General features: G+C 43.6%; 1 protein-coding gene across 2 annotated transcripts in view; it reads left to right on the forward strand.

Moving 5' to 3' along the window:
• Positions 1 to 23,997, forward strand: part of DLL3 (delta like canonical Notch ligand 3) — a 180,230-nt gene that overhangs the window by 143,417 nt on the left and 12,816 nt on the right. For both annotated transcript variants that reach the window (XM_081869022.1, XM_081869023.1), the window contains one exon: positions 18,179 to 18,293. In XM_081869022.1, coding sequence (XP_081725148.1) covers positions 18,179 to 18,293 — 115 coding nt within the window. The remainder of the gene's footprint in view (positions 1 to 18,178; positions 18,294 to 23,997) is intronic.

Raw genomic sequence — 23,997 nt, forward strand, 5'->3', positions numbered from 1 at the left:
GTCTTGGAGCCTCAGCTTCAGGATCTGTCGTTCCAGTGAGCACTCAGGGCTGATTTCCTTCAGAATGGAGAGGTTTGATCTTCTTGCAGTCCATGGGACTCTCAAGAGTCTCCTCCAGCACCAGAATTCAAAAGCATCCATTCTTCGGCAATCAGCCTTCTTTATGGTCCAGCTCTCACTTCCATACATCACTACTGGGAAAATCATAGCTATAGTCCTTATCTCATCTTAAATCCAGGTGAGAACTGCAAACAGAGCCCACCCACTGTAGTCTTAAGGATTGAGTTGGCTAGTATTGGCAGAAGCTTTCCTTCTACATATTTTGGCACCAAGCTGTATAGGGCTTTGTCAACCATTGCTAGGATCCTGAATTGATATTAATAGCATGCAGGCAGCCAGTACATGACCCTCTAGTTAATTACCTGGCAGCCTCATTCTGCACTAGCTGCAGCTTCCAGACTGTTTTCAATGGCAGTCCCCCACAGAATGCATTGCAGTAATTCAAACATGAGGAAACTAGCGCATGGGTTACTAATGGCAGGCTATACTGATCCAGGAATGGCTTTGGCCAATGAAGCAACTGTCATGGGTGCTTCTTGCCGCTGTCTGGTTCTCAGCTAGGCCTCCAGTGACAGAATACTCCCAAGCTGAGGGATCCTGCTCCAGCAGGTTAAGTGCTACCCCATCCAAAACAGGCTGTCTTCCTAATTTCCAAACCGAAGAAATGCCTTTTTCAGAATATTGGCCCTTATACAGTCTGTCATCATTTCCAAGCACTGGTCCACCATATCTACCACCTCACCAAATTCAGATGGAATTGAGAGCATACTGGTGATACTTTGCTCCAAATTCTCAGATGATTCCTCCCAGCAGTTTCGTTAAGATATTCTATAGCATGGGACACAGAATAGAACCCTATGGAATCCCACAGCACAGTTTTCATGGAGCTCAACAGGAATCTCCCAGTGCTATTCTCTAGAGGGGACACTGAAGGTAAGAGTGGAACCACCACAACACAATGCCCCCAATCCACAGAGTTGCTCCAGAAGGGTTGTTATTGTTGTTGTTTAGTCGTTTAGCCTCAGCTTCAGGATCTGTCCTTCCAGTGAGCACTCAGGGCTGATTTCCTTAAGAATGGAGAGGTTTGATCTTCTTGCAGCCCATGGGACTCTCTGTATCCAGAAGGATACAGTGATCCATAGTAGTAAAAGCTGCTGCTGTTGAAAAGTATCAACAGAGTAGTACTCACCCTATCTCTCTCTCACTAACACTTCAATGCAGTTTCTATGCTGTAACTGGGCTAGAAACTGGATTTAAATGGATCCATATACTCTGCTTCATCTAGCTGCCCAGCCACCAGCCTTTTATACTCCTTACTCACGAAAAGGGCTATTTGCAACAGGGTGATAGTTATCTAATACCTGCAGTCCAGAGTGGGTTTTTTTCAGGAGAGGCTGCACTGTTGCTTCATTCTAAATGGCCAGCACCATTCCGTCTTGCAACAAAGCAATCTTCCACCCAGTTGAATCATAGAATCATAGAGTTGGAAGAGACCACAAGGGCCATCGAGTCCAACCCCCTGCCAAGCAGTTGATCCCTCTTGGTTGCATAACACAAGTCAAGATTGGGTACAGGTTGAGAGGACATGCAGTCAGCCAAAATTATGCAAGTTTCTTGTCCTGTCCTGTCCACATCCACAATAACTCAAACTAATCCCACAAGGAGTAACTAGGCAGTGTTCTAGAGATCTCACCGGGATTTGCATTAACTGCAACATCTAGTTCAGAGTGAATACAAGTAATTTTGCCACCATATTGATAAGCACGTTTGGCAGAACAGGTCTCTAAACGGTGAGACGTTCCCCTTAGACCTAATCAACCAGTTTACCATTCAAAACAGCTCTGCTGGATGATTCACTGAGGATACAGTAGTGGCAGAGAAGTGTGTGTTTTTTTTGCTGCTGCTGTCACATGTTACGCGGTTATGCATTCCAAATATATAAAAGGCTCTCACATAGAGGAGGGAGAAAGGTTGTTTTCTGCTGCTCCAGCGAAGCGGACACGGAGCAATGGTTCCAAACTACAAGAAAGAAGATTCCACCTAAACATTAGGAAGAACTTCCTGACAGTAAGAGCTGTTCGACAGTGGAATTTGCTGCCAAGGAGTGTGGTGGAGTCTCCTTCTTTGGAGGTCTTTAAGCAGAGGCTTGACAACCATATGTCAGGAGTGCTCTGATGGTGTTTCCTGCTTGGCAGGGGGTTGGACTCGATGGCCCTGGTGGTCTCTTCCAACTCTGATTCCATGATTCTATGATTCTAACCTGTGTTATTACAGGACTTTCACCATCTGCACACCAACTCTTTGGCTTCTTTCCTAGTTCTGATCTCCTCTGAGTGCTCAGGGTCACTGCAAGCTCCACCAGATCACAGAGGGCACTCGGGAGTGATCACATCAATAGAACTTCTCATATTGCCATTCCATAGCAAGACTAAGGCATCGAAACACCCAAATGGCTTGGGTTATTGACACAATCGCCCCTGAGTGCCCTCTCCCACTTCGTGGAGCCCATTTGGGCCCCTGGTATACTCCAGAGCTTAGGGCAAGGAAACAAGCTGGGAGACGACTTGAACATAAGTGGAGGAAAGATCCAAAGGAGCCTACCTAGTGGCACTGAAGGCAGCAAAGAAGGCATACTTTGCTACCTCGATTGCATCCTCACTATGTTGTCTGGGGCCTTTTACAAGCTGGCCCGAAGGAGGTGGGAGAACCAACGGTAGCTTGTTGTGACTCGTTCGCAAGGCATTTTGAGGATAAAATCACTTGCATCCACCAAGACCTTGACTCTGCTGTTATAGCAGAGGAATCTCATGGGGTGCCCAGAGCACAGACTAGTCCTGTTGTGTTGGATGAGTTTCAGGTGGTAGGGCTCAGGGACGTGGACAAGGTGCTCGGATTGGTCACGGCAACCACTTGCGCTCTAGACCCTTGTCCCTCCTGGCTGATAAAAACCAGCAGGGAGGAAACAGCTGGCTGGGCCAGGGAGGTGATCAATGCCTCTTTGCAAGAGGAGGTGGTCCCTGCCTGTTTGAAGAAGATAGTGGTAAAACCACTCCTTAAGAAACCTTTCTTGGATTTGGAAAACCAAATGAACTACAGTTGCTAATCTCCCTTTTTTGAGCAAGGTTCTGGAGCTAGTAGTCACAGACCAGATCCAGGCACTTTTGGAAGAAACTGATTTCCTGGATCCATTTCAATCGGGGTTTAGGCCCAGTTTTGGCACAGAAACTGCTTTGATCGCCCTGTATGTTGACTTCCGTCGAGAGAGTAACAAGGGAAACGTGTCCTTGTTAATTCTCCTCGATCTCTCAGCGGCTTTCAGTACCATTGACCATGGTATACTTCTGGAGTGGCTGTCCTAATTAGGGGTGGTTGGTACCGCTTTGTGGTGGTTACAGTCCGACTTGGATGGTTGTTCCCAGAGAGTTCTGCAGGGCTCAATCCTGTCCCCTATGTTGTTTAACATCTACATGAAACTGCTGGGTGGGGTTGTCCAAAGATTTGGAGTACGTTGTCAGCAGTATGCTGATGACGCCCAGCTCTGTTTCTCCTTTACATCTGCGGGTGAGGCAGTGGAAGTGCTGGACCAGTGTCTTGCCTCGGAAATGGGCTGGATGAGAGCCAACAAACTGAAGCTCAATCCGGATAAAACTGGGGCACTGTTAGCGGGTGGTTCCCTGGATCGGATGGGTGGGAGATTGCCTGTTCTTGATGGGGTTACACTTCCTCTGAAGCAGCAGGATCATAGCTTGGGGGGTCCTCCTGGATCCTTTGCTGTCACTCGAGGCTCAGGTGGGCTCAGTGGCCCAGAATGTCTTCCATCAGCTTCGGCTGGTGGCCCAGCTATGCCCCTATCTGGACAGGGATAACTTAACTACTGTTGTCCATGCTCTGGTTAGACCATGCTTCAAGGTTAGATTACTGCAATGCGTTCTATGTAGGGCTGCTTCTGAAGATGGTTCGAAACTTCAGCTGGTGCAGAATTCAGAGGCCAGGTTGCTCACCGGAGCAAGATGGTTTGAGCATATTGCACCGATCCTGGTCTGACCGCACTGGCTACCAGTTAGTTTCCAGGCCCAATACAAAGCACTGCTTTTTACCTATAAGCCTGAAACGGCTCAGGACCACAATACCCAAGGACCGCCTCTTTCCATAAAACCTACCTGGACCCTGAGATCATCTTCTGAGGCCCTCCTTCGTGTGCCTCCTCCTCAGAGGTCCGGAGGGTGGCAACACAAGAACAGGGCCTTCTCTGCAGTGGCTCCCCAGGGAAGTTTGCCTGGCGCCTTTATTATACACCTTTAGGCGCCAGGCAAAAACATTCCTTTTTAATCAGGCCTTTGGTTGATTTTATTGATATCCTATGCCCTTTTAAAATGTTGGGATTTTTTTTTTTTTTTGAGGGGGTGGGGTATTGGGTTGTTTTTATTTTATGTATTTTGCGGTTTTATATTTTGATTTTATTCTGTTAACTGCCATGAGACCAGCAGGTATAGGGCGGTATACAAATTCAATAAATAAAAATTCATTACACACCTTTAGGTGCCAGGCAAAAACATTCCTTTTTAACCAGGCCTTTGGTTGATCCAACAGCCTTTTAAAATGTGGCTGGGGGGGGGGGGAGAGTTATTGGGTTATTGCTTTTGGTTTGATTTTAGATGTTATGGTCTTGTTGTGAACCTATACCTTTGGGTATAGGGCGGTGTATAAGTTAAATGACTGACTGAATAATAAATAAGTGTCACACCATCCATGTCTGCTGAAAATTGCCCAAGAGCCAGCAAGAACCTCCCAGATCCTATTGTCAGTGTTTGTAAAAAGCAAAAAGAAGAAGGAAAGGGTTCTGACCTCCCTTTGTCTCCTCAGCCTGGTCCTCGGACCCTTGTCTGCACAAAAGAGTCCACGAGAATATCCCTGCAGAGTTTTATTCTTAAAAGTCTTTGTGCAAAACACGGCTGCATAACTATACACACCAGCACTAACCAACCAACCAACCCAAACACCAGCCTCAGCACAAACTAACATTTCTCACTTATATATATAACTTGGTGCAGACCGCTCAGTCATGCTGACCCAGAAACAGCGGCCATTTTAGCTGTGACACCTAGAAGCCTTCTAAGGCAGACCATCATAATTAGCAGTTCCCACTGCTGCTGGGCGGATCTGTCACTGCCAATCCAAATCTGACAAAGGAATTATTCATCCATGATAATGGGGAAACAAACACTTCCCCAACTATTGGTTCGCTCCCACCCTTATTTACTACAAAGGTGACATCAAGAGTATGACCTGAATCAGTGATGTACTGAGACAGTCTATGGTTGTCATGGTAGCAACCCAGTCCCAAGCCTGGCCAGACAAGGCAGGCTTAGCATGGAGAATCCTAGAACTGTAGTGTTGGAAATTGACTCTGAGGGTCATCTAGTCCAACCCCTTTGCAATGCAGGAATCTCAGCTCAAGCATCCCTGACAGATGGGCACCCAACCTCAGCTTAAGAACCTCCAAGGAAGGAGAGTCTGCCCCATCATCATCATCATCATCATCATCATCATCATCATTTGGGGTGCCCATCAAATTTGCAGGTAACACTAAACTCAGAGGGGTAGTTAATTTGGCAGAATTAGGATTCAAAATGACCTTAACAGATTGGTGAACTGGGCTCAAACTAACAAAATGAGTTACAGTAGGGACCAATGTGAGAGTCAGTGTGGTGTAGTGGTTAAGAGCGGTAGTCTCGTAATCTGGGGAACCGGGTTCGCGTCTCTGCTCCTCCACATGCAGCTGCTGGGTGACCTTGGGCCAGTCACCCTTCTCTGAAGTCTCTCAGCCCCACTCACCTCACAGAGTGTTTGTTGTGGGGGAGGAAGGGAAAGGAGGTTGTGAGCCGCTTTGAGACTCCTTAGGGTAGTGATAAAGCGGGATATCAAATCCAAACTCCTCCAATGTAAGGTTCTACATTTAGGCAAGAAGAACCAGATCCACAAATATAAGATGGGGGATACCTGGATTACTAGTAGTACATGTGAAAAGGATCTAGAGGTTTTAGTGGCCCACAAGCTGAACATGAGCCAACAGTGTGATGCAGCAGCAACTAATAGCTGGTGCTATTCTAGGATTCATCAACAGAAGTCTAGTGTCCCGATCAAGGGAAGTAATAGTACCACTCTATTCTGCCTTGGTCAGGCCACACCTGGAACACTGTGTCCAGCAGGATAGTGCAGAGAATGGCTCAAATGTGAACTCAGTGTGCAGAGCCTATATTTAGGACAGGGTCATGGATATACACCCTGCCTGCACGCCCTACCTGGACAAGCTTGTCTTAGCAGACAACAACACACTGGATTTGATGAGGACCCACATGTAAAGTCCAGTGTTTATAGGCATGAATAACCTGTTTATGTCCTAGAGTCTTTTCTTCTTTGTTTTTTAGGTTAGGCTTTTTTCCTCATTCCAAACCTGTCCCCTGCCCCAATTCATAATTGGGGGCAGGCAGGCTGGAGACAGACTTTTTTATTTGTTTACATCCATTCTATCTTTCCACTTAGGGTGGCATTCATTGGTCTCCTTTTCCCTGTGTTATCCTCAGAGCATCCCTGTGACCTAGTATTAGAATTATTACAATTATAATTCATTTTTATTTTTTTGAATTTGCATTTTATTTATTTGTTAACACTCTTATCGGTAAACATTGTCATGTTACATTACAGCACTTGTTGTTGTTTAGTCGTTTAGTCGTGTCCGACTCTTCATGTCCCCCTGGACCAGAGCACGCCAGGCACTCCAGTCTTCCACTGCCTCCCGCAGTTTCGTCAAACTCATGCTGGTAGCTTCGAGAACACTGTCCCACCATCTCGTCCTCTGTCGTCCCCTTCTCCTTGTGCCCTCACTCTTTCCCAACATCAGGGTCTTTTCCAGGGAGTCTTCTCTTCTCATGAGGTGGCCAAAGTCTTGGTGCCTCAGCTTCAGGATCTGTCCTTCCAGTGAGCACTCAGGGCTGATTTCCTTCAGAATGGAGAGGTTGGATCTTCTTGCAGTCCATGGGACTCTCAAGAGTCTCCTCCAGCACCAGAATTCAAAAGCATCCATTCTTTGGCGATCAGCCTTCTTTATGGTCCAGCTCTCACTTCCATACATCACTACTGGGAAAACCATAGCTTGAACTATACAGACCTTTGTTGGCAAGATTACAGCACTTACTATAGTATAATTTCCAATATGTATACAAAAATTATATACAAAGTTTATATACCTAGAAAGAAAATGAAACAAAAAAAGGAGAAAAAACAAAAACAATTCCCCCCCAAAATATCATATACATAACAACACACTAGACTTCCTGTCTATCCCGTTGTATATTCCTTTTTTACAAATGAATGTACTCTTATTATTGTATATTTCTTTACATTTTATCTAATACATTCCTATATCAGTATGTGCTCTTAGTCTTATTTCTCGACTCATTCTCACTCCAACGTCAATCAAATGCTAGCATAGATAGTGAACCTTTACTGTATTTTTGAACATATGTTTTATATCTATCCCACTTTTCCATAAGTTTTTGTTTTGAATTGCCTCTCAGGGTATTTGTTAACTGCACCATTTCAGCACATTCTTGTAGCTTGTAATGCCAGTCCATTATTGTCGGGGCTTCTTGTTCCTTCAACAATTATTATTACAATTATAATTTAAATTTGTATACTACCCTATCTATACCCATGGATCTCAGGGCAGTTCACAACTTAAAATTACAATATAAAAATCACAAATCACATCGTAAAAATAAGAACAAAAACAAACTAATAATCCACCCTTCCACAATGCATTAAACAGGCCATTGGATTTCGATCAGCCAAAGGCCTGGTTAAAGAGGAGCATCTTCGCCTGATGCCTAAAGGTGTATAATCGAAGGAATGGGTTTCCCAAACCCAAAACTGACTATGCAGGCAGTTTTAAACTGCACCCAAATCCCTATTTTTCCTTAGCTAAAATGCATAAACTTGAGGCGTTGAGCAAATGCATAAGAAGAACACAGCTCTCTCCTTTATCAGTTTGTGATGTCAAGGATGACCCTGACTGTACCAGTAGAACAGAGAAAACACGTCTGTGCCTTATCTTATGTTCTGACCACAAAGACGCACAGACCCAAGTCTGGGAACAACGCCAAAGTGTGTTCTCGGAAATGGTGACCTCTGGCTCCAAGGTAAGAGTAGGAACAGGAATATCCTTTTATGGTCAGGAGTGCGGGAAGGAAATCCCTTTTATGGTTAAGAGTGCCAGAGCAGGAACATCTGTGATGTCAACCTGTGTGGATAGGCTGACGTGGCTGGATTCCTGGGGAAGGGGGGAGAGGGTGCCTGGAGGATATATGTACTGATGAAATTTCTCATTTCTTTGGACTTGCTGTGGACTGACCACGCAAGTGCCTTTCTGCTGTTCCGGAGAGCAGAAATAAAGAACTCTTTCTCTGAACCAGCCCTTGGTGTCATTTGACTTCCTTCCTCCTGTCTGGGAGCAACGCAGACCCAATTGGTGAACTCCAATAAGGCTACATTTATTGGTGCATTGGCCGGCGCTAATTGAACCTCTGTGGCGACAGAACAAGCAGGGAGCCATTCCAGAAAATGCCCATTCTCACGTTGCCACCCTCCAGACTTCTCAGGGTCTGGAGTGGGTTCATATAAAGAGAGGCGGTCTTTGAGGTACGGCAGTCCTGAGCAATTTAAGGCTTTATAGGTCAAAACCAGCACTTTGAATTGGGCCTGGAAACTAACTGGTAGAAATTGTGACAGCAGGGATCCCTTCTGAACCAAAGTAAGACACCTATTTGCTAAGCATTAAGAAACTGCAATGTTGACAGCAGGGACCCCTTTTGAACCATTTCAGTTACTTAAGGGCTAACCAATTGCAAAATTGGAACGCTGAAGCGTCCACAACAGTCATGCAAGGAAGGAGAAATAAAATGAAAACTGAAAATTTGGGGAAAGGAAGAGGGACATCCCAAGGGGTGGAGGCTCCTACAGGTTCTTTCTCCCTTCTGCTGTTGCAGTCCTGTTTCTGAAACTCAAAAATCCATGTTGCTATATTGGAATAGCAAATGTATGTGGTATTCCCTCACCCTCCTTCCCAGTAGAAATGATCGAGTCCTCAGATACTTCCAATATCCTTTTCCTCCACAGTGCTTCCTTCCTAAATCCATTTGGATTCAAATGCAGAATGTTCTATGTGTATATTCCTCCCATTCTTCTCATATATATATATATATATATGCAGGTTTTGGTGTCCTCGGGTGTCTTCCCGTGTAAAAGTTGGGGTGTCTAGGCGACGTTTCGACGAGGTCTCACTCGTCATCTTCAGGCTGGTGCTTTCGGCTTCTTGTTACTGGAACAGAGCAGGATCTCAGTGTTTGAGTTCCTATAAATACTGTAGAGGGGGTGTGGTGTATAGCCTCCAATGTTCTGGGCAGAGAGGAAGTTCCCAGGCTAGTGTGCCTTTTCTTCTTTTGTTCCTTAATTACTTGAGAGATATCTTGAGTGATTTCTTGAGTGATATCCTGAGTACCACTTAGGTGGGTCATTAGGTGTGGATTAGTTGTTAAAGTCTTTGTGTCTTGACCTCTTGAACTTTGTGAAGAGTTTTCCTGAGAAGATGGCTGTACTGTACTTAGTTGTGCTCTGGCTTGGCTTCGTGTATAGGGGCGAGCTGTGGTTTTGTGGCTTGTGTCAGCCAGATCTGTGTAGGGATTGCAGGGGGGTGCAGCATCCGGAGGTGCCACCATGGATTGGCTACTGGATGGTGTCTGTAATTCATCTGTGGAGAGGGTCTGGGTTTGGGTCTGGTGTGGTTGATTGGTGTTGGCGTTCTGTGTGCCTCTGGATCTGGTGTCAGTTTTTGTGGGGAGGGCTAATTTCCAGATGTCTGGCAAGCGGGATGTGTCGTCACGCTTGTTCATGTTGTGAGGGTGTTTCTCTATCTCGATGGCTTCCATGATTATTCTCTTGTGGTGATGTTCCGTGTTAAAGAGCAATTTGGAATCTGCAAAATTAATTTCGTGTCCTGTTTCTTTCATGTGTTGGAAAAGAGAGGAAGTTTTTTCTTCTTTTTTGACGGCATTCTTGTGTTCTGCGATACGTGCATTTATTCGTCTGTTTGTTTGTCCAATGTACGTGGCTGGGCAGACTTTGCAGGGTATTTCATAGATCCCTTGGTTTTCCAACTGGATTTTATCCTTGGGGTTTCTGAGGATATTGGCTATTTTTTGGTTGGTGCAAAAGGCTGTTTTGATATTGTGTTTATGGAGGATTTTGCTAATTTTATCTGTAGTGCCCTTGATATAAGGAAGGAGGGCCATGCCATTGTTTTCTTCTGTGTCTTGGTTTTTGGGGGGTGTTTCCTTTTGGATTAGCTTCGTAATCCTGTTTTGCTGGTATCCATTGGCAATTAACACGTTTGAGAGATTCTGTAACTCAGTTGTCAAGTGGTCTTTGTCAGCCAGGCGTTTGGTTCTGGAGATAAAAACCAAGACACAGAAGAAAACAATGGCATGGCCCTCCTTCCTTATATCAAGGGCACTACAGATAAAATTAGCAAAATCCTCCATAAACACAATATCAAAACAGCCTTTTGCACCAACCAAAAAATAGCCAATATCCTCAGAAACCCCAAGGATAAAATCCAGTTGGAAAACCAAGGGATCTATGAAATACCCTGCAAAGTCTGCCCAGCCACGTACATTGGACAAACAAACAGACGAATAAATGCACGTATCGCAGAACACAAGAATGCCGTCAAAAAAGAAGAAAAAACTTCCTCTCTTTTCCAACACATGAAAGAAACAGGACACGAAATTAATTTTGCAGATTCCAAATTGCTCTTTAACACGGAACATCACCACAAGAGAATAATCATGGAAGCCATCGAGATAGAGAAACACCCTCACAACATGAACAAGCGTGACGACACATCCCGCTTGCCAGACATCTGGAAATTAGCCCTCCCCACAAAAACTGACACCAGATCCAGAGGCACACAGAACGCCAACACCAATCAACCACACCAGACCCAAACCCAGACCCTCTCCACAGATGAATTACAGACACCATCCAGTAGCCAATCCATGGTGGCACCTCCGGATGCTGCACCCCCCTGCAATCCCTACACAGATCTGGCTGACACAAGCCACAAAACCACAGCTCGCCCCTATACACGAAGCCAAGCCAGAGCACAACTAAGTACAGTACAGCCATCTTCTCAGGAAAACTCTTCACAAAGTTCAAGAGGTCAAGACACAAAGACTTTAACAACTAATCCACACCTAATGACCCACCTAAGTGGTACTCAGGATATCACTCAAGAAATCACTCAAGATATCTCTCAAGTAATTAAGGAACAAAAGAAGAAAAGGCACACTAGCCTGGGAACTTCCTCTCTGCCCAGAACATTGGAGGCTATACACCACACCCCCTCTACAGTATTTATAGGAACTCAAACACTGAGATCCTGCTCTGTTCCAGTAACAAGAAGCCGAAAGCACCAGCCTGAAGATGACGAGTGAGACCTCGTCGAAACGTCGCCTAGACACCCCAACTTTTACACGGGAAGACACCCGAGGACACCAAAACCTGCATATATATATATATATATATACACACACACACACACACACACATACATATATATATATATATATATATATATATATATATATATATATACACACACACACACACACACACATACACACATATCATTTCCAACAGTCATTTAACATATATTTTTCTTATACATTTTTTAGACTTCCGTCAACTATCTCTGAAGACTTTCCATTCTTTATCACTTAATCTGCATTTCTTAATTTCTCTATTACTTTTAATTATCCTTAACTGATATTCTCTTCATAATCTTCCTTGCAATATTTCGCATAATCCTCCTTACAAAACTTCTTGCAGTCCTGCTGGCGTAATCTGTTTATTACAATTGCTTTTCAGATAGTTCAAATATTTACTCCAGTCCTCTAAGAATCTCTGGTCCCGCAGGTTTCGAATCCGTCTTGTCAATTTGTCTAATTCTGCATAGTCCATTAATTTCATTTGCCACTCTTCTTTCGCCGGTAATTCTTCTTGTTTCCACCTCCCATTCTTCTTAAATCAGTTGTGCCTTTGCAGTAATGTGACCCATCTAGCAGTAATAGCATTTTTGAGTCAGCTGTTTCATAAACAAGCTCTGAAGAGATTTCTCTACACGTGGAGCAGACATGGCTGATCATGTTGAGAAAAGGTGTCTTAATTGCTACTAATCATGATAGCTAAATGAAGCACCCATGCCCAGAGGCAGCTTATGTCTAAGCACCAGATACTGAGGACAAGGATGTGCTTTATTTGGGAGTTTCCTGGAGGTATCTGCCTGGCCCCTTCTGGAAACAGAAGGATGGGCTAGAATATGAACCCATCTTGATGTGTCCCTGCGAGACACTTCTTAATTCCTTACTTTCCTGATGGAGGAGCACGTGTCCAAAGGCCGCTTTAGTTTATGGAATGAGCTACGCAGCTCTTTGCATTTTGTCCAGTATGTCCAACTGAGCTTCTGTTCTGGCGTTATTACTAGATTTAGCCCTGGAAAGCTCAGGAAAGTAATTTGTATTGAATTCCAATTCATTTTGTGGTATGTATTGCGAAACATATTTAGGGGAATTATTTTCACAGAGAGGCTAAATTGCTCCTTGCTGTTACATTCTAAAATACAGATAGGTAGCCGTGTTGGTCTGCCATAGTCAAAACAAAATAAAAAAAATTCCTTCCAGTAGCACCTTAAAGACCAACTAAGTTAGTTCTTGGTATGAGCTTTCGTGTGCATGCACACTTCTTCAGGTGAAGAAGGTGCTACTGGAAGGAATTTTTTTATTTTGTTTTGACATTCTAAAATGTGAGTGTGAAGCTGACATCATCTAGAACGGACAATTGCATTATCTTCAGTTTTCTCTCCCCCATTAACAGCAGTCACCAGAGACCCAAAATTGACGACAAGCTCAGATGTGCTTTTAAGTGTCTCATGTGTCAATTGCGTATCATCTTGTAGACCAACTAGCAAGGTAACAAAACTTTAAATATTAGCAGCAGAGCAGAAAGCTTTCTAGGGCAGTACAAGATGGTTTGGCAACCATCGCATGATCTAACACAGGATTGGGAGACCTTTGGGCTTCCAGATGTTTCTGAAGTGCAACTCCCATCATCACTGGCCATGTTTGCTGGGGCTGTTGAAAGTTGTAGTTCAGCAACCTTTTAACTGTTGCTGTTATCTCCCTTTCCCTGTTTCTTGACACTCTACAGGAGTAGTCAAATATCAGGATGATAAATTGGGTGTTTAAATATATTAAAAATTGAATTTTAATGAAAATTTTGGGGTTTCAGCTGCCATTTTCTCTTTAAAAAGAACCTGGTTTGAAATGAAATCTGAATTTTATGTAGACATCTATCAACTGAATTTATGACACTCTAAGTAACTTATAAAAGACTATATAATTGGGCAGCTTTTTCTCATAAAGAAAGAACTGTAAAAAATCACACCACATTTTAGTCTTGTCATTTTATACAAACCTGTAGTTTATATAACTGCTTGATACTGAAGGCCACAGTGGCAAATTACCACAGCCATCATCCAGTATTCCATCTATGCGACCTTATTTATGCTTAGGGACGGCATGTTCTCTGCAATTAGAGTCGGTAGTATAATTATGAATGAATATGGTTATATGGTTATAGCTACTAATTATAATACACTTTGGTAACTCAAATAATAGATGAAATAAGGACTTCCGGGTTGGCGCCATCGCCAAATGGCGGACTCCCTCCGAGCTCCGGAGGGAGCCTGCTCGGCAGGGGCTGGGTTCTACCGCGTCGGCGTCGCGGGGACTCTCAAAAACCATGGGCGCTGAAACCCATGGGCATGGTGACTCGGCGGGCACCGTTTGCGCCCCCCCCAGCCCGCGAAAGAGCCTTTTTAAAGGCTGCGGAGCGGGTGCCGGGGGGGTGCTATGAGTCCTCCGCTTCCCCTGCCGAGCGAAGCCGCATGCCATTTGGCGGAGAGCGCTGACTTCTTCCATTGAAAATTCAGATTAAAAGAATAACCCGTGAGTAATTGGAAACTGGACTTAAAAAAGGAAAAAACTTTAAATTTTAAATTAGGAGCGAGCGGGGGAGGTGCAAAAAGGAAGTCAGCCTCCCCCCTGTTGTAGAGGATTTAAAGCAAAGGATTTAACAACTAAGATCGAGTGCTACCTAAGTTTGATAAAGCTATTAATTTCACGATGGAAAATTATAAGACTGGGCTGGAGGAGAAAAGTAGAATGTGAGCTAAAAAGCAACCCCCCCCCCCGGGACCGGGAGCGATCCGCGAGAGCGCCAGGAGAGGAGAAACAGAGGCTTTGACAGCTGTCAAAGGAGCTGTCAAAGCTGAAGAGTAAAAAGAGAACTTTGTTAGGAGGACTTTGCCGGTTACATTTGTTACAAATTAGATATAAATTGTTTAAAATAAGGAATAACAAGTTACTTTGACTGTTGGGTGGATCTGGAAGGAAACTGAGTAACTATAATCCCCCTAGAGGGGCTGTGGGACATTACAAGTACTGCTGTCATGGAATTTGAACTGGATTTTTTAACTCCTGGGAAACTGCAGAAATGGAACACTATTTTGTCTACAGAGGTCTCTACACTAAAGGAGACAATAGACTTATCTATTGAAGAATGGAAGGAACTTGACGTAAAGTTTTGTTCCTGAATAACAAAGCCTCTGTAGGAGATTTTAGAAGCTTTTGGAATTGGAACATTTTTGCAGGAGAGCAGGAAAAGAAACTAGAGAAAAATGAGGAGAGAGAATAATAAGAATAACATGAACAATAAGAATTGGACAAAAAAATGGACCTTTTTGAGATAGAGCTTCTTCCAAGACTGGACGCTCGAAACTAAAGATGATCAAAAAGACGGCAAAGACTATTTAAAAAGACGGCAAAGTGGATCTCTGAAGGATTTCGGCCTAGATGTGGGATCTCCAGGATGACAACAGGCATTGATGGACATTGGGGAACGCAACCGGGAAAGGGGGGAGGGAAATTTGGAATCCAAAGGGTGTTAAATTATACTTTATTCTTTTTTCTATTTTCTTTTATTTTAATCTGTTCTGCATATTAAAGTGGGGAACTCGTGGAAGGGAGCGGGGTCGATTTTAGGGGAGGGAAAAACATTCTTAACATTGGGTTAATTGTAATAAGTTTAAAACTTGGGGTAAGAACTTGTTGAATTTATTTGAAGGAATTGGAATATAAGAGGGGGTGGGGTGGGGAAGTCCTGGAAAAATGTTAATGAAAATAAGGTTATAGAATGGATGTTCTATTTTTTCATTTTTCTTTTTTGTTATATTTGAAAATGCTCAATAAATATTATTTAAAAAAACAAAAAACAAATAATAGATGAAATAATTAAAAGTGAGGCCAATAATTCAAAATAGTTTTCCCCCTCGATGATTTAAATCAGCCAAAATTGCCAGATATTGTATTCTCAATGGCTACTCTGTTCCTCATCATGTATTTGATGGTAGAAATTATGGCTTGTCTCCAACTAAGTTCTCTGAGTATACCCACTGAAATTAACAGATCTTCAAATATCTTCAGGGCTGTCACATGGAGGAAGATTGGGTTTTCTTTGTTTTTGGAGCCAGTGTATAGAACGCCATTCTCAGTGTTACAAAGCTATTATTGTCACTCAAAAGAAACAGGACCATTTCTGCTGGGGTGTACCTGTTTGCTTTTGTGAACAAAGGTTTCAGAAAGAAATCTCTTGAGTCTCTATATAATGGGCAGGCTAACAGATAATCAGTGATGTATTCCACCTGAGGTTGACCACAAATACAAAGTGTGTCTGTGTACAGGACCTTCTTGTGGAGGCCATCCAAGACCACAACGGGCATCACATGTAAATGCAACACAATAAAGGCATTTATTAAGGAAGCTGGGGAGAGTTTGGTCAGATAACTAGCTCTAAAATGTTCTGTTCCCAAGAGTGGATACCAAGGGGTAAATTTTGTGTTTCCAATTAGTCGTGGCAATGCTGTTTTTCTATAAAAAATAGACCATCTCTCCTGGTATGCACTGCGAAGGACCTTAAGGTCCACAAATGACAACATTTGGGAGGTCCCGAGCCTCAAGGAGGTTAAATTGGTTTCAACTAAGGCCAGGGCCTTTTCAGTACTGGCCCTGACTTGGTGGGACGCTCTGTCACAAGAGACCAGGGACCTGCGGGACTTGACATCTTTCTGCAGGGCCTGCAAGACAGAGCTGTTCTGCCTGGCCTTTGGTTTGGACTCTGTCTGACCCTTCTGTTTCCCTCCCCTTATGGTCTTGATTTATCAGCTTCTTTAAAAAGAGGCAGCATTTTAAATTGCATTTTAACCTGTATTTTAAATTGGAGTTTTTTTCCTCCCCCCCCCTTTCCCCCTATTACGTTTTTACTGTGATTTTATTGGTGTTAGCTGCCCTGAGCCCAGCTCTGGCTGGGGAAGGCTGGGTATAAATAAAATTTATTCTGCAATCTGGCTGGGAAAAGCCCTGATTACAGGAGACCCATGAATGCAAAGTCCATGGTGTTTGTTTTTTGAAGTGTAGGGGTTATTCTACACCGTATTGGAGGTTTCACAAAGAGGAACAATTTGTGTTCACTGTGTATGTAAAATGAGGTCATCCCGTGGATAATCTCTTCAGTCACGGAGTAGCTGGTAGAATGGGACTTTTGAAAAAAGTAGGACTATTAGAAGGAGTGTTTGGAGGTCTACTAAAAGGTAACAGAACTTCTGGCAACAGAACAACCTCCCCTGCTGATCTTAGCACACAGATCATGCCAGCAGGTGATTCCAGTCACACGACATCAGGTTTTGGACAGGTGGTTGTGGTTTAGGGAAAATCCACAGGCGACATGCAAGCCGAATTGGGCCTGGAGGCCAGAGGAGCTTCACAGCTGCCATGAGAATGTCATGTGTTGCTGCTGGCAGTGTTGAACCAAGCTATGGAATGGAGATGGTGGAGCCATATGGTCCTTAACCTCAGGCGGCAAGATGGCTTGAGCTACCTCTACCCACAGCCTCACAGGGCTCCAGAAGGAGGAGAAATAAAGCGGTATGTCATCTGCATATTGAGGATGACACACTCCAAATACCACACTTCCAGGGGCACTGTCCCCTAGTGGTTTCACAAAGAGGATGAGAGTGAATATGGAACCTTGCAGAACCCTGAAGGGAAGATGCAGTGGGGTTGAACAGAAATTCCCCACAACTTCCATCTGGAAACAGCTGTCTAGGTAAGAGAAGAACCATTGCAATACACCCAACTCAGGCAGCCTCTTCAGAAGGAAACCCTGGTTGATAGTGTTGAAAGCTTCGCAGCTTGTTTTGATGCACACTGGACCACTCTCAGCTTTCAGCTGCAAATTTAAGCAATTGGGAAATCTGATTTGGTAAAATATATGCTTTTTATTTATTTATGATTTTATCATATTGAAGAGTTTAAAATGTTCATAAATATTAATAAATCTGTCTGATGGCACAAGACTAGACCATGATGAATGTGCCCTCTCAAACCAGTTGAGTATGTAAACACTCCCCTTTTTTGTATTGTTTTCTATTCTCGCATCGTCATTGCTCATTCTCACCTCACCCTTGCTTTCCAGAGTAGCAACAAGAGAACACTTCCCTTGCCATGAGCTGATAACAGACTTTAAACATGAGGAGCAAAGATAAAGCCAAGGCCTGTATGCTCGTTCAGTGGGTAAAGGGAGTCTGCTAGGTGTGTGTTATGAAGGTGGTTAAGCAGGCAAGAGTGATCAAAGGTGCCATAAGGTCTTGATGAGAACTGAGTTTTTAATTTCTGGATTGAAAATTGCCACCATAATCAAGGCTTACTAGGAGGCACTTAGCACTGTGACTTGTATACATTGCCAGTTGAGTAAGCTGTACAGAATGTCTTCTTTTTCACTTGCTGATGAATGGCCCTAACCATCCCGCTCCCACATATTTTGGGAGGGAACAAAGCTTCCCCCTCCAGTTTTTAACACACCCCTTGCTTCTTTTTTCCCTTTACCGCAGTAAAAAAACTGAGCCCATCCGGTCCATTGCTCCTGCTGGATACCCCAAAGAAGGCACCTACCACCCCATCTATATCATCCCAGACCAGATGGAGCAGTGCATTTATGCAACCGAGGTAATGAATATATGCTCACTCCTCCAACCTGCCCACTCTGTTACCCTGGAACTAGCTCGGGGTCAGAGATGGCAGTCACTGCCATACGGATCAAATGGTCATGTAAGGTTCACAGCTGATGGTATAACTATACACAATCCAATAGCAGAATCAGAAAATGTGCCAGTTCTGTCTTGCCCCACGGCTCATGGTGTCAACTTATTAAACACAAGCAGGGCCCCACAACAAAATGTTGGCTGTTCCTGGGGGAAGCAGCCTTTGAAGCTCAAGTAAGTGTTGGCTGACAGAAGATTGAGCGAATGGGTGCATGCCTTTACAGTCGTACCTTGGATCCCGTACGCCTTGCGAGTCAAACGTTTTGGCTCTTGAGTGCTGCAAACCCAGAAGTGAGTGTTGGTTTGCGAACATTTTTTGGAACCTGAACGTCCGATGTGGCTTCCGGTTGGCTGTAGGAACTTCCAGCAGCCAATCAGAAGCTGTGCCTTGGTTTCCGAACGTTTTGGAAGTTGAACGGACTTCTGGAACGGATTCTGTTCGACTTCCAAGGTACCACTGTATATCTTGGCTTCCTTTTCTCCATCCACCTTTTCAAGACAAATAATTTCACTCTTCCCATCTTTCATTTTCTGCCTCCTTTCTTATTTTTAATGACACTCACACCTCTTAGCCAGAGTTGCAGGAATACTTGCTGAAGTAATGTCATTTGGCTGTATCCAGCTGCTGCCATGCAGCCTTCCAATAAACGCAGGCCACAGTCTTCTAAGACTTTAAAAATCTGCCTGAGTTAGCTGAAGCTGCTGAATGATATCTGAGCAGTTTCTTACTATGCTTTAGGAATAAATTATAAATTGCTAGAGAATAATCTTTTCCCTTGGAAAATATTACATCATGAAATACACTGGAAATCAAGAACCATCTATTGTGTTTTTTTAACTAGCTTGAAAGCCCTGAAGTGGCTCAGCAGAACTTCTTTACCACTAAACCACATCTCAAGGGGCAACTTCCTTTTCAAGGAAAACACTTTTAAGGTAGAGTTTTATGAAAATCTTAATGTCACACAGATATATTTTTTCTAATTCCCATCTTGCACTTCAATCTCGTTGAAAAGCAAGTTGTTTTTTTACTGGTTCTGCTAAAAGCATGAAACAGTCTCACATATTCATATTATAATATGCATATACATTCCAGGTTTCCTAAAGTAACCAGCCCAAATTTATTGTATGTAGATGTTTGTATAAAAATATATCATACATACATTTTGCATATAGTTTTGTGTATAATTAGTTGGGCTTTTGAAAAACAGCAACACAACAATGCAGGAATGGCTCTGACCTAGGCACTCAATGCAAAGGCACTCCAACACAGGAACTGCCAAATTTCATGTATAAATCCTCTTGCATCTCTGACCACTTTCCGTTAGCCCCAAATTGCTCAGAGCAATGCCCTTTCAATTTTCTGCCAGGATAATAATAATAATAATAATAATAATAATAATTAATTTATTATTTATACCCTGCCTATCTGGCTGGGTTTCCCCAGCCACTCGGGGTGGCTTCCAACAGAATATTAAAATACAATAACCTATTAAACATTAGAAGCTTCCCTAAACAGGGCTGCCTTCAGGTGTCTTCTAAAAGTCTGGTAGTTGTTGTTCTCTTTGACATCTGGTGGGAGGGTGTTCCACAGGGCGGGTGCCACCACCGAGAAGGCCCTCTGCCTGGTTCCCTGTAACTTGGCTTATCGCAGCGAGGGAACCGCCAGAAGGCCCTTGGTGCTGGACCTCAGTGTCCGGGCTGAATGATGGATAGCACACATCTCCCTGAAGCTGTAGTTCACTGCTCCATAAGCTTCTTGCTATTCTTCCTGGCCTTTGCTCTGCATCCGACCTGCATGCTCTGTCCTTGGTCCTGACACCTGACAAGCTCATCATCCCTGATTCTTGCTTACTTCTGTTTGCTACCTGCCAAGCTACCTACTCGACTGAAGCAGTGAACTCTTGAGATATAGTGAGGGATTATCCAAGTTAACAGTGTGAGAATTAAAACTAATGGAAACAAAAATCACACTTTCCAATACACTAAATAGTGTGCAAACCAAATACAACTATGCCATTGACATATTTTAAAAAATATACAACCATGTCATGTTTCTTTACTCAAGCCCTACAGAAAACAACATATGTAAGGTATTCAGTCTTGGTACGGTAACTGATCTCTGAAAATATTTTTAAGGTCGAGGCCAAAGTGTCTATGAAAATGGAAATGTTTAGGTAGGCACCAGGTTCTGAGTTTCCAGTTTAAAAGTTTGGCTACCCTTCAGGTGCAGTCTTCGTTTTGGTCGTTCAGTGTAAAATTCTCAAAGGCATTTCTGAGAGCTGGTGGTATAAACAACATTGGAGATGTGTATCTGACTGAACTAGTCTCATGTGGTTGCTGTTGTGAGGTCCACCCTGTTGCTCCCCAAACTTGAACACCAAACAAATCTCTGCTCCAAAGCTTTTTCCCTCCCTTACAAAAATAGCCAAGGAGTTCATCCTGTTGGAAGCCACAGATTGCAATAACAAATTTAATCCTTCCTCCAAGGAGTTGAAATGGATTAGTTTATCCCTGGCTTTCTCAACCTTGGCCCTCCAGATGTTTTTGGCCTACAACTCCTACGATCCCTAACTAGCAGGACTAGTGGTCAGGGATGCTGGGAATTGTAGTCCCAAAACATATGGAGGGCCGAGGTTGAGGAAGCCTGGTTTAGCCACACAAGGACCTTGTAGAAAAGAGGAGTGGGCAAGAGTGTTACTAGTCTGAAGCCCATCCAGTATGTTTTTAGACTGAATGGTTTTTTTTCATGCATCCAAGCCCAATTAATCTCAGCGAACCCATTTGATAAGCATTGCAGGCAAGGGTATTATATTATAACTAGTAGACTTGATCGGTACTACTGTGCTTTGGCTGATTAACATTCTATGTCCCTTTAAATGTGTTTGTGGGAGGGAGGTTATTGGTTTTCCCTTGTTCTTGTTTTTATTATGTGTTTTGGGTTCTCATTTTGTACGTTTATGTGAACTGCCCTGTGCTCTTTGGATGAAGGGAGGTATATAAATTTTAATGATAATGATAAACCTCTGACAGTTGATGGCTAGCAATAATAATGTATTTCATGATTAGTCTATGGGCCAAAAGGAATGATCAATATCATTTTGAAGGATTAAACAAAGTAGCTTCCCCCGATGCCTATGACCCTAATAAAATTATTAATCATAGGGACCATCAGTGATGAGTAGCTGCTACTATAACACCTAGTGTTTTTAAAAAAGAAAACATGTAATATTCAGTTTGGGGCTATACATTGTACATTGCGCAAAAGGGGTTCAAATTGACCAGAAAAAAAATCTATAACATAATGAGAAAATTGAGGGCAGGGTATCGCTGAAAAGATGCTAAACAAACCCCAAAGCTGTAACTCTATTTTTTTTAGATTTTACTTATGGGCCCAATCATTCACGGAGGTTGAGTTTTGCTCTACATCAGCATGTGCCCTATTAAGTATTATAGGCAAGTGCTTTATAGCCTTAGAGAGATGTGCACCGAATCCTGAGTTTTTGCCAAGGGATCATTACATGCAGGAACAAACAAATCAATGGACACACTCAGCATAGGGTGATGGAGGATGGATTTCCCTGTTTCGTTCAGGAAAGTTAGGCAAGACATGGAAGCTGCTGAAGTAAAACCAGCAGAAAGGTATAATGTGCAACACCACATCAAAATGTGTGATCATAGAATCATAGAGTTGGAAGAGACCACAAGGGCCATCAAGTCCAACCCCCTGCCAAGCAGGAAACACCATCAGAGCACTCCTGACATATGGTTGTCAAGCCTCTGCTTAAAGACCTCCAAAGAAGGAGACTCCACCACACTCCTTGGCAGCAAATTCCAGTTTCAGCATATGCGAGAAAGCAGAGGTAACATGTCTTTATGGGGGGGTATCTATATATTGTGGGACGCGGGTGGCGCTGTGGGTTAAACCACAGAGCCCAGGGCTTGCCAATCAGAAGGTTGGCGGTTCGAATCCCCGCGACGGGGTGAGCTCCCATTGCTCAGTCCCTGCTCCTGCCAACCTAGGAGTTCGAAAGCGCATCAAAGTGCAAGTAGATAAATAGGTACCGCTCTGGTGGGAAGGTAAACGGCATTTCCATGTGCTGTTCTGGTTCGCCAGAAGCAGCTTAGTCCTGCTGGCCACAGGACCCAGACTCCCTCAGCCAATAAAGCGAGATGAATGCTGCAACCCCAGAGTCGGTCATGACTGGACCTAATGGTCAGGGGTCCCTTCTGTAAAAAATTAATCGGTATGTCAAGGGAGGGGAACTGAAAAGCACATTTTGAAGCCACAGAAACTATAATTCCCTGGTGTTTTGTGTATGATGTGATCAACTACTGTCATTACCTTCCATGGTACACTCATCTCTCAACTTACACAGGGGTTATGTTCTGGGGCTGGTACTTGCCAAACTTGCATATAGTCAAAACACAACTCCCTGCACCTCTGAACACTCTCCCAAGGCCACATGCACTCTCCCAAGGCTGCTGTATACTCTCCCTGCACCTCCAAATGCTCTCCCAAGGCAAGTGCAATGGTGGTTGGGATTGCCAACAGTTTCCACCCCCTGGATGCCCACCTTATTATTTATTATTTTCAGCCAAATGCGTCGTGCTGAATTCACACAAGTTAAATGTAAGTTGCAAGTTGACTGTACAGTGGTGCCCCACAAGACGAATGCCTCGCAAGACGGAAAACCCGCTAGACGAAAGGGTTTTTCGTTTCTTGAGTTGCTTCGCAAAACGAATTTCCTATGGGCTTGCTTCGCAAGACGAAAATGTCTTGCGAGTTCCTGCGGGGTTTTTTTCCTTTTTCCTCCCTTTTTCTAAGCCGCTAAGCCGCTTATCAGCTGATCCGCTAAGCCGCTTATCAGCTGATCCGCTAAGCCGCTAATAGCGCTAATCCGCTAATCCACTAATGGGCTTGCTTCGCAAGACGAAAAAACCGCAAGACGAAGAGACTCGCGGAACGGATTCTTTTCATCTTGCGAGGCACCACTGTACTTGAAAGATAGGTTGAATTTATCAGATCACACACACACACACACACACACCGCCCAAGTGGTAGACACTCTGAACAGATTGGACAACGTAATTATCTTTGGAAGGATGCCAATGGACCAAGCCACTGAAGACACAGTTAAAAGGATGCGTTTGCCAGGTGGGACTAAAGGATTCAGTTCTCGTAAAGAAGCAGCTATCAGGTATCACACTCCTCCGGATTATGGAAGTCCATGCATTTGTTAACTATGAAACATGACTGCTGTTACAAACAACTGGTTTATCTAAGCCAAACATGACAAAGTGGGTGTGAGGCGCATGACAGACCATGTTTCAAAACACCTGAGTAAAATCTATTCAGTTCTGTGACTAGAACTGGTGAGGCAAGCTGGATAGTGATTTTTTAAAGGCACAATAATTTGGGTTTACTACAAGTTTCAGGCAGAGAGACCCAAACATAAATGAAGTAATAGGATTCTCAAATTGCAACTGAAATGATCTTCTACCCTTAACAGAATGGCACAAGTCATCGCTAAAGGAAGAACCGTATGCTGAGTGATGACAGAGCTCTGTTTGGATAGATGATTTTGACTGCATAAGGCCATTATTTGTCA

This window comes from Podarcis erhardii (assembly GCF_964252035.2).
Source record: "Podarcis erhardii genome assembly, chromosome: 7".
NCBI lineage: Eukaryota > Metazoa > Chordata > Lepidosauria > Squamata > Lacertidae > Podarcis > Podarcis erhardii.